At 39.8% G+C, this 12,226-nt stretch overlaps 1 protein-coding gene across 1 annotated transcript in view; it reads left to right on the top strand.

The window, feature by feature from the left end:
• galnt9 (polypeptide N-acetylgalactosaminyltransferase 9) overlaps nucleotides 1-12,226 on the top strand; it is a 92,444-nt gene that overhangs the window by 33,715 nt on the left and 46,503 nt on the right. Inside the window, exons 4-5 of the mRNA XM_053326117.1 lie at nucleotides 1,362-1,536; nucleotides 10,631-10,828. Coding sequence (XP_053182092.1) covers nucleotides 1,362-1,536; nucleotides 10,631-10,828 — 373 coding nt within the window. The remainder of the gene's footprint in view (nucleotides 1-1,361; nucleotides 1,537-10,630; nucleotides 10,829-12,226) is intronic.

Raw genomic sequence — 12,226 nt, 5'->3', positions numbered from 1 at the left:
TTACTTAGTAGAGCTTTACAGTAATGCAATCACTTTGAGTAGTGATTACTTTGACAATTTGAACATTGAATTGTTCGCATAGTTGATCAATTTTGTCTGGCTGTGTTTCTGTTACACACACACACACACACACACACACACACACACACCAAAAGCAAAAGTTCAACTCTCCACAATTTGAGTAAACTTTGACCCCAATACAATGACCTCTACAACTGGGATTATGGTAGTGTCGTGACGTGGATGTTATGGCAACAGTTTTATCCTAGATAAGAATGGTGGAAAAGTTCATTTTGTGCTTCCTTGAATTATTTAACTCAAGCATGTCGAAATATATCAGAGAGAGCAACGATACCACGTTAGACTATTGATATTTTGCTTAATTACATACAGAGTTGGTAACACCCTAGTTAGCCATTTTGTGCTGCTCCTCTTATATCTGGTCTGAAAGCACTGTTATTGTAGCTTGGTGGAAGAGGCTGAAGAAGAGAAATCTCACATGTATTCAAAAATTGTCTGAATTATTTGTTGTGTCCACTAAGTTTGCTAACGTTGAACCTACAGGCAGGAGTCGCTAATGTTCCCCGGGTCCTATATTCCCCGATCGTGGCTAACTCGGTTGCTAGCTCAGCGGCTAACTCCGCTGTTAGATCGGCTGCTAGCTCGGCTGCTAGCTCTGCGGCTAATTCGGCTGCTAGCTCGGCGGCTAACTCATCTGCTAATTCGTCGACTAAGTCAGCGGCTAACTCAGCTAACTGTAGACGGGATCATCCCTATGTTCCCCGGTCACATACAAAGCGGGGAACATAGGACCCGGGGAACATAGGACCCGGGGAACATAGGGATGATCCCTACACTGCTGTGTCAGGGGGCTAACGTTACGCTAGCTGTGTGGTCAGTAAATAGCCTGCCTCCAAACTATAGGCTTCTCATTTGTAGTCTTGTTTTGCATTATCCAAACAGTGAATATTTGTTATTTAAAGTCAAATTACTTTGTCTGTTGTAGTTAGTAAAGGAAATACTCTTTCATTGAACAATGTGTAATGAGTGATTACATTTTTCAAGTTATTTGCGCAGCACTGGTTAACATCCTGTGTACACTTTTTTTTTTTTGTAGCTAAATGGGGAAAATAGCCCAAACAATTGCCCAAACAATTGTTAAAATGAACACTTATTTTCAAACAGCCCTGTAGACTGCACTGCAAGGCAGTTTTGGCATTATATTGGGTTATAATATAATATAATATAATTGGGTTCTAAGAAACACAAAATCATCTCCTAAAGCTGCCTGTTTAATGTGCTCACACTGCCATTTGGATGTCACTTAAATGAGGATTCTCTCTAATCTGCCCTTCTTTCAGTGGAGCTGAAATTCAACTTGGACCAGTATGTGAACAAACGCTACCCAGGCCTGGTAAAGATTGTGAGGAACAGCAAGCGGGAGGGCCTGATCCGAGCCAGAATACACGGCTGGAACGCGGCCACGGCTGCTGTCGTCGGTTTCTTTGATGCTCACGTCGAGTTCAACACTGGCTGGTAAGAAAAGGTCATGTTTGAGGCAAGAGGGTATAAGCTGTTCCTGTGTCCTTTCACACCTTTGCAATTTGCTTTTTATGTTTCAGTACAGAGGGATGTCATGTAAGATTATTATCGTTGAAATATGCTGTTTAGTCTGCCTTAAGCATTTAGAGGTAGTGTAAGACATGTTCTAACTGAGGCAGCACTTTTTTTTAGCAGGGTGACCCTTATTATTAGTGAGAGTTCATCATTAATAGCCTATGCTCTCCCTTTTGCATCTCGTTTTAAATTGTGAGTAATGAGGTTTGGTTAGAGCCGAGTGCAGAGACATATTAAATGACACTACCTTTCCAGAAAATATAGTTAGGACAAGAAAGAAACAGCCAAACACTGTGAAAGACGAAAGTGAGTGTAATTAAAGAGGCAGTTCAAATGTTCGACATTATTTTATTATATTTCTGGGTTTACTTTGCAATATGAAATTACTTTTGGGGGTCTCAGTCCAATGTCTACCTGCTGTTCAAGTTTACTGACAAACAAGTCACTCAAACACATGTAAATGACACCTAATTTGAGCCTGTCGTAATGTCAGTGTTTGAAGATGAAGTGTAGCTTTTGTTCCTTGGGAAAATGCCTGGGAGGCAGCAGGGGGACGGGAAGGGATAAAGGAATGAAGGAGAGGAGGGATGGATGAGGAAAGCGCAGTGAAACATTTCGCTCATAAATTGTTTACAGTGCCTGAATGCAACTCAGATTTTTTGGCTAACTCAATACTCGGCGTGTAAACAAGATATGAATCCATTATTTGCATATGAACTTATAATGCGCTCTAACACAATTTACCACAAATATCACATCTCCTCTTGTTAGTCAGTCAAATTGAAACACATCATCGTATACACACTGCTACAATGAGATGATCTCACTCTTAACTGCACATTTCAGTTCTTGGCTCATAATCAACAGATTCAGACTTAAAGCACCACGAATTTCAATGAGGCAGACTCACCAGAATATAAACAAACAGGCTTATAGGCTGCAAGGACGTGGACAGATAGTTTTAATAATAAATATTTAGACATTTGGCAATACATTTTCATCAGTTTTAATCCTCTTAGTTGTGCAGTGCAGGATAAAGTTAAACGTGTGCAAAGGTGTTATTTTCTCCTCATTATCTGATATTAAAGCCTCATTATCTGATATTAAAGCCTCATTATCTGATATTAAAGCGTGGCTCTTGATGTGACAATTGACGGGAATTTGATGAACTGAAATTGGAGATCATTTCTAAAGTGTATGCGCTCAGATTTTTGTCAATAGCTTTCTATTTTTTTCATAGACACTTGCAACCAATTTTCACCTGGACCTGCCCCCATTGTATGTACGACATCCAGTGAGCTGTTATACACAGTTTTTTGTCAATACCTTTCCCACTTCAACTTTACATTCATATGGGCCTTATCTTTGTGCTTACACAACCTTCAGCGTTTTAAGAAAAATCCAAAGCAACCATGACTCTATATTTCCACCTGGACCAATTATAGTTACACAATATTTATGTAGATTTACTTTAGATTCTTTCATTTTAAAAGGTAGAGTTTAAATACACAACAGGATTTGACATGATGTTATTTTGTATATATGTTATTATCAGAAAATAAAGATGTCTGGGTGAGGGTAGTTAGAGTGTGGGAAGGTTTTTGTATAAATATGAATTATAATACAAATACATGTATAAATTTTTTTGGGAAACAGACTAATAGAGATACTGGCTTTGACACTGCCATGCCAACATATTAGGCCTTACAGGTTGAAAACATGAGAACAGGGTATTGACATGCTAGCTTTAGATTGACTGTATCAACTGCGTAGTATATAAGCATCTCAGTGTTTCTCTCATAGACATGAAAGTGTGACCCTGCCTATGAAATAAATGAAGTATACACATAGTCCACCATAGATTAGTCAGCCATTAACCACCAAGCACAGTGACCTTCTGACCCTTAAAAACAGATGATTTAATGTACCTCCATCACTTCCTCTCGGCAGACTGTTTAATAGCATGAATGGTAACATCAGGCCTGCAGGCTACAATGAGAGCCAACCATCCGCACAGCCAACATGCAGCGCTCAAAAAAAAAAGAAAAAAAAGAAGTTGCATCATTACCTAGGTGCATTACAGAAGATAATTGAGGCCCTGGTGGTTCCTTCATCTGTTTCCCCATCTGTTCTTACTTAAGTGTAGATGTACCTCTCATGCCCCCATATAACCCCTTCACCTTTTGTATAGGTTTCCTCCTCATCAGTTCTCGTGCTAGCCCCTCACTCACCCCCTGTTTTACATGCCGAGGCTGTGTCGGCATTTCCTTTGATTTACTTCACCTGCTGCCATCATATCTTCTGTTCCCCCCTTACCATACCCTCACCCACATGCCCGCCTCCATCTTCCTTTGATAACTGACTGCCTTCATTTTTCGTTCGGGTGCTTTTTAGATTTGCTTTTGCATGAGGATATATTTACAGGAGTCAATGAAAAGTAGAGCAGAATCCCTGTGATTTCTGGTTAAAGAGATATAGCAAAGCGGGAGATGACAGACATTTTCAAGAAGCCTGCTCATGTTGCTTAGATTTCTTCTTCTTTGTGTGTTGATTTACATTATCTACTGTATGTGTGCCAACATTCTCTGCTGCTCCTTTATTCAGATAGATTCACTCGTGGTATCTACACTATCTATTTGCTACAATGGAAGAAGACCCCTATTTATCATAATATGATTATTCACCATGGCACATACAGTGATAAGTGAGATGGATGGTTCCTCTAAATGTTGTGGTGACTCTCCCTCAATGACCTTGTGCACGCTGCCTGTGCATACTGAGCCAGAGACAATGCTGCCAGCTCTCAGCTGCAGTGGTGTGATTCATTGGCATGGCTTCCCCCTGGGGTGCTGTACATTTGCAGCTGAAATGTATTGCTGTTTCGCATTACTGTTAAAGCAAACATAATTGTATCATACTGTATAGTGCACTTGACAGCTGTTTCCCATTCCCTTACACCATGTCGGTTTATGAGGAGTTAAGAAGCGGGTGGTTTTCACCAGAGGAGTGATGGAATCTGATTTCCATGGCTTTACTCTGCCTTAATATGAGGATATGAAATAGTTGCCTATCATTGATGCGGTATTGCATCAGCTAAATGCTAGCAATCCATCTCCTCCAGTGCTTCATATCCATCCATCCCTGTGACAGGGGTTGTCCATTTTGCTCCAAACGGGACCCGTTTTCCTGCCCTCGCTCTGTAAATAAACAGGATTAATGGCAGGAAATGGGAGCGTGTTGTAATTAGGACCTACTGTATGCCACACTCGAACCACACGGATGCAGAGGGGAGGCACAGGGAAATTGATATTTATTTGTTTTTTTGAAACCCTGGCACAGTAGCTATCTCAGGTTATTAACGATTAATGATTAGCAGTGTGGCTTCTGCTCCCTGCTGAGTGTGTGCTGGAGATAAGATTGTCATTGCGAGGAGGTTGTAATGAAATACATGCTTCAGAAAGCAACACTTTGATGAATGTTGAATGCTCCGCTGCTATGTGACCTGGTGAGTTTATCCAGGAATAAGACAAACTGGTGGAATTCATAATCTTCCACCTCCTGTAATTATGAAATATGTAATATTTGTCACATCCATATTTGATATTAGTTCCTTTTTTAATATCTATCTGCTCATTATGCCACACAAGTGCAACAGTATTATATTCACTTTAATGGTACATCAATTTCAGGGTTCTTGAAGGCTGAGGAAATATTTTTTTAACCTAAAGTAAATCATGTTTTTACTTTCGCTCCCTGTGTCTGTCTGTCTGTCTGTGTTTATATCTGTCTGGAGATGAGAAAAGAGGCAAAGCAGCCATATTGAGTGCTTCACAGAGCACAAGCCAGGCAGACCTCCAAAACCACAGAAAAGACAGAGATTTATGCCGCCTTTACATTTGTATCATATCAACCACATCCTGAGCAAATGCATTTAGAAGTAGTGTGGAATCTAACACTGCACCGTAAGAACCTTTTCCAGTTCATGCGTCCGCATCTCCCCATCTACTTCAAAAAGCCCTGACGCCATAATGAATTGAAATTCTGCATAGATACCTTGACTGTCTTTGGATCCTGCATATTTTATGGGAGGCAGGAGACTGGCCAATATTAATATGTGCTCTACACATGTCTGAGCAGCTCTGCAAAACAGCCAGCCAGGAGGACTGTGGAAGGCCTCACATTTAGAGAGATTTAATGCGCTTAAAAATGGCTCAAGGCAATGCAGGCTTAGATTCTTCTCAAAGAGACATCACACAAACTCCGTCATATGCACATGCATGCTGTATGCATTTGTTCAACACTTATTCATCCTCTCACATTAATTATTTGGGTCATCAGTGAACGCTGCATATACCAAAAATTGAATTTCTCCCTGCAAGGGTAGCTCACATGTTCTGCTGTGTTGGGTCCAGGGCAGAATTAAAGGGCATCTTATTTTAGACATCCAGGGCCCTGCTGCACTTGGGGCATAATTCTGAGTGCAGTTAGATCCCATTATCAGATAATTCTCTGCTCCAGAATCATTCCAAATTTAAGATCCATTAATTTAAATTTAAATAAAAAATGTAACCCCCCAAAGGAGAGAGCTGCTGGGTTTTTTTTAATATTAGCACCAGTTAAAGGTAGGAGACATAGTGAGAGTTGAGTTAATCGATGTTGTCAACATGTATTCACAATATTGGATGAGTCATCAGTGGAGAAGAAGGTTATACTATTGTAATCGGGAGCTGAGTATGATTCATTCCGATGTGGATGGATAACCCTCTCGATATTATGCAGATGGAATGGCAGATACAGGCAGAGGAATGACACAGGCTCCTCTGTCAAAACCAGATGTGTCCTCATTTCCAAAGCGTCTCTATCTCATAAGCTTCATGGATCCCTGAGGTACAAGAGCTGCTAGCTGGCTCAGGGGTGTTTTGGGGGTTGCAAAGGACACAGGAAGATGACTGGAAAATGTGCAGAGGCAGGGACAGCAGAGCAGCAAGACTTTAGCTACAAGTCAAGAGAATTACTACGTTAAAGCTAAAGGTCTGTTTCAGTGCATACTCAGAAACTGTACACAACACAGCGTGACCTTCATTCAACAAGGTTTGCTCATACTGCCCCTCTCAATAATGAAGTGACACTTGGAGTGGAATAACTGTAGGGTGGCTTTGAAACTATTTTCTGAAAGAATTCTCAATATTACAACCTATAGCAATAAAAACACAGAAATGATTAATTTATCTTCAGAAAGTAATGTTTAACTGTCAGATTTATTTTATGATTTATTTAGCAGCATTTTTCTATACACTCTATATGAGGATATAGTGCAGTGTGAATACTCTCTATCAACGCCACCATTTGACATATTTTCATTGACAGTGAAGATGCAAATATTTCAGTAAATCAAGATTTGCATTCTTTTCATCCAGCAGATCAAGGTAGCCTATTTGAATGTGGAAATAATTCCATCTTCAAACACCAGACGCAAGTTTTGCCAAAGAGGACACAAACAAAGAGGGTTTGAAAGTGCTATGTAGCCCCATATGCAGCATTACTTGCTAGTTTATGTTTAGAAATCAACAAAATTACAATCCATGGCTTCTTGGAGTATAATTGCATAAAATGTGTAATTGTTAAAGTGAGATTTCGTTTGGGGAACATGCAGAGTATACCGAGCCCAGCTACAAAGAGAACAGTTCATTGTTGCTGTTCAGAATGCAATCATGAAGATTTAATGGTGATGAATTGAAGTGATATTGATTTCATGGCAGGCTGCTGATAACAGTACAATTTAGTAAGTGTGGTTTTTGTGACTTGTGGCCATCTATCTGCTGTATTTCTTAAACATTTTGAAGTGTTTTAGATTATAACCATTATCCCAGTGGCATGGATGAGGTCTTTCATATGTTACCATGCTATTGTATAGGTATAAGTTAACAGTTTGAGAAATAAACTCATTATTTTTTTTTGCAGTGAGCTAAAACCAGAAGGCAATTAGCTACATAGAGGTAGTTTGGCTCTTTACAAAAGTTGAATAATCCACTTTACCAGCAGCTCTAAAACTCACTAATTAACAAGTTATATCTTTGGTTGAATCCACACAAAAATACCCCAAAATATCTACCCATTCTTTTAAAAGTGAGATGCCTCTGCAGTAATTATTACTTTGTATTTTTTTTTCTTAGAAAGATCATCACTTGGAGGTCATACTCGGCCAACCCACCGTTGAGCTCATATGACATCATAGTTAAGACAGAAGAGCCATCTGCTAGCCTCTTAGGATGGAGGCTGTAGTACTTTTAACAACCACTCTCACGTTATTAAATAATGGCTTTTTCGAAGCACTGCTTCATATTTTACTGATATCATCGTCGCATATAGTTCAATTTGGATCCATTCCCTCAGTACTTTCTGTCCCCTACCTTCACGTGATAAGTAGTAATTTTGCTTTTGGAAGATAAATGGGTTTCACTTTTTGAAGAGAAGTAGATGGGGAGGGATGAAGAAAGTTAGTGGGTGGAAAGACAGAGGGAAAGTTGGAGTGTGGGAGTGTTCTTGAGAGATACATTTATCATTTTATAATTGCAGCCTCCTTTTTTTAAAATTTAGAAGTATATCATATGAAGAATTGAGCATATAAAGAGTTGCTTTGAAGATATGGTGGAGATGATCTTTCAGCATGAGGAATGGGGGAGATTATACAAATGTATAATCTTCCTTATTTCATTTATATCGTTATTTTAGTTTCTAACTGATGAAAAAAACGTATAGTGCAGACACACTGAATCCGGCGATGACACATCTGGACACACTGGACATACTGGACCACCCAATGCTTTGACCGCTGGTGAAATGGTGGGTGATGTACTGCAAATTGGGCGGTGCTTGCTCTGCTGTTTTCAACATAGCAGCTGCATCACATAAGATCTCATTTTACAGCAACAGTACGCTAAAGTATGATTTTGAAAACTGGTTGAGATGATAAAATTCTGCCATGCCGTCAAATCACTGGCTGGATCTCCTGCTCTCCATAGGAAATGAATGGAATCCGTTAACTTCTCATAACTCTGAATTGAAATCTGAACATTTGTTGTCATTACCCAACAAGCACTGAGATGTTGATTGACTGTTCTTTAAATATACAATCAAGACATGCCGTTAAGGGTTCAAAAATGGTTCCAAAACTGAAGTTGTGTCAATGTTTGGGACGTTACCTGCATGGACCAAAAAAGCAAGTATGCATGGTGATGTCCACACAGTCCATACACCCAAATACCTACCAGATGCCCTTATAACTGTGCTTGCACAGTTAAAATGGGGCCATTGGTGTGCTAGTGAGTGGCTATATGAAAACCAAACACTGTCTTTGATCAACTCAATCTAAACTACAGTACACATGTCCATCACAATACAAGAGCATTTTTCAGCAGGTGTATTGATGTGTTTGTTTAATCCATACACGAATGTGAAAATGACAAGTTGTGGTTGTACAGAGAGTTACAGTGTTTCTTGGGAAACAGCAGGGCACAGTGACTTTCTAGAATCTTAGTTTCAGCACATAAATCCCCATAAAACCTCAAATAGTTGTTTTTAGTTTTTTGTCTACAGAATAAACAAACAACACATGCTGTGGTGAGCTCAGACGTGCCGGTCAGCAGATTTTTATTTAAGCCCCCCCCCCCCCCTCTGTCTCAATGCTGGGCTACTCATGTCCAGGCTCTAGCTTTATACTTAACAGACATGAAAGAGATATCAATCTTTTTATGGGTTTTGAAAGTGAGTGAATGCATTTCCTTCAATGTCACACTCAGTGTTGACTGTCATATCAGTGTCAGCCAGTGGTCTTGTAGGTGTGTAGGTGAGGGTCTGGACACCAGCTTCTTTATTATAATTGAGCTAGACGAAATAAGCTGCGGAACTGTGGCATCTAGAGAAGACATGTTGGGTTTGATGCTATCTCAGTCCACAGACTCAGCACCAAGCGCTAAAATGCCCCATGAACTAAGACAAAAAGTATTAAGGTTAGGACTGATATTCGCCCATAATATTTGAGAGTTTCTCCTAAATTGGTCCATTAAGAGCTACTCTTAGCCTAAGGAAGTTTCATGAATACAACTTCTGCTCTCCATTTGATGTGCTCTAACAGAATGTGTGCCAGCAAAAGCAGCCCCCGAGCAAAAGCCACGAGATGAAAAATGCGGCAAGCTTTTGGAGCAAGGCTAACTTGTAACTGTTCACGCAGTGGAGGGAAAGGAGAGGGGGGGGGGAAAGAGTGGATAGTTTTCCCAGGAGCAGACTAAGCCTCTCTTTTCACTTGATGTGTTTTGCTCTATCAGGTTTTACCTCTTATCAAGTCTCTTGCTGGGATAAGTGTCACATTTTGACACTTCGTTTTCATGAGCAGCAGATATAAAATATGATATGATATTATTTGTTGTCCCACGGAAAATTCATTTCGCAAGACCTTCACATCATAAACAGTCGAGGGAGGCGAATCCCGGCAATCGTTTTGAATGTTGAATAAATGCTGATTCGACAGACTGCGTCGTCGCTGAGAACCCATGTTAATGCAGCGCCGGAGCGAAATTTGAGATGACATCTGTAGTCGTTTATAGCTGCTCCTGGCATCATCCTAAGGAATCAGGATCACAGTAAATACCTTTGCGATATTAGGTTCAGTGCCACAGTGTGTTTAAAAAAATATTTGGGTTGATATCCTGCGCCACATTCACAACTTTCAAAGCAGCATTAGCATTCAGTAACATTATCCACCTGTTCATTCCTGACCAGATTTATTCATTCTAACATTGTTGCAATATTAATACTTCAAACCTCTACAGAGCAGAATGAAAATATGCACCATTTTATTATTTGCCCTGTAGCAGACCGTTCTCTTCTCACTCTCTTTTTTTCACCTTTTGCAACTGTGCGGTGAAGCTTCTGCATACTTTATGTAGAAAGTCAGCTCTTAACTACTCTCTCTTTTTTTCTCTTTTTCTTTTTTTTTTTTTTTTTTGATCCAAAGGGCTGAACCTATTCTGACCCGGATGAAGGAGGATCACACCCGCATCATTCTGCCCGCCATAGACAACATCAAGTACAACACGTTTGAGGTGCAGCAGTACGCTAACGCCGCCCATGGCTATAACTGGGGGTTGTGGTGTATGTACATCATCCCTCCACAGGAGTGGCTGGACAAGGGCGATGAGACAGCCCCTATCAGGTGAGGACCTCGGCTGGTGAACAGCGTCCATTATGGATGAGGATGTTTGATGAAATATGGATAGCCTCGGGATATGACTTATTCATGTGTGGAAGCATCAAACTAAGGTACTCTGAAGTCTGATGTGCCACCCAAACACACAAATAAAGCCTGCGTAGAAAGCTGTCTAATTACCATGATGAACATCTCTATTTTGATGCAGGATCATGAGGCCACAGCGATGCGGTGTCATTAGTGTAATTGTGTGTTGAATATGAGCAGGGCATTCCATTATACCACCGCCGATTGGAGGACAGCTCTGGCTTGTATCACGTTTCTGTATAATCCTAGAATTGTGTCCTTTGTAAAATCATTTAGGATTTCAATAGGCTGAAGAGCACAGTAGTGTTGTATTGCACTGAAAGAGTCTAATGTTGCAATCAACATCTGTTTGGCTGCAGTAACACTATCTATACAGTCCATAAAGCAGCCATAAAAGATTGAATTATCTGCAGACGGGAGCTTACTGTCATACTCACCGCTCTGAGTTTCTCTTTGTTAACAGAAATACTGTTTTCATTTACTCAACTCGCTTCAACTTTGCCGTTTTTTCGATCGATGTTAAGTTGCTGTGTACACTTACTGCACTCAACACTTACTGCAGAAGTTTCATATGAAAAAATCCAGAGGGGGACCATAATATATATTTTTTGTTCCTGAGTAGTAAATGTTATTTCCTATTTGTTCATGCTTAAAAATTATAGAATTGCTTTTGTCACCTGGGCAATCACATTTTGAAATTGAACTATTTCCAATGGGATACCAGCTAAATTTGCATGTTTTTATTCACCTAAAGTCATGAGTCAAAACTAACACCCATTATAACCTAGGTTATACAAAAGTGACCACAAAAGATTTAGAAGTAATTTTTTGAGATTTACAATTATAGTGTAAATCACTTTCACAAATCAGCCCCCGAATATAGTCTCCATCATCTGGTAATTCACATGTTGTTTTTTCTGACTTTTTTGCATAAGTAATTAGAAAATAACACTCACTACTGAAAAACAAGTGAACATTTGTTACACGGTGTAATGCCCTTTGAGCTGGCTTTTAGTGTGAAACATCTGTGCAGGAAGTATTGATTATACAAATGTTAAATGATTGAAAGACAGGAAATAGGCAACATATCGTCATAATAAAACTACCACATAGGTCGATTGTACCTGCACTCAAAAATGACCCTCAGGAGCATTTTCAGAAAGACTCATAGGAGCTCAATATGACAATTTCCGGAACAGTTACAAATAACAAAACAAAAGAAATCTATGGTGAGATGAAGCTGTGGTGAAGGTCTGGTTAAGTTTAGACAAAAAAAACATTTGGTTAGAGAAATTTCATGGTTTGGGTTAAAGATCA

The sequence above is a fragment of the Scomber japonicus genome, chromosome 9, assembly GCF_027409825.1.
Source record: "Scomber japonicus isolate fScoJap1 chromosome 9, fScoJap1.pri, whole genome shotgun sequence".
Lineage (NCBI taxonomy): Eukaryota > Metazoa > Chordata > Actinopteri > Scombriformes > Scombridae > Scomber > Scomber japonicus.
Note: the sequence above shows the minus strand (reverse complement) of the source record. Positions and strands in the feature narration are given on the sequence as shown.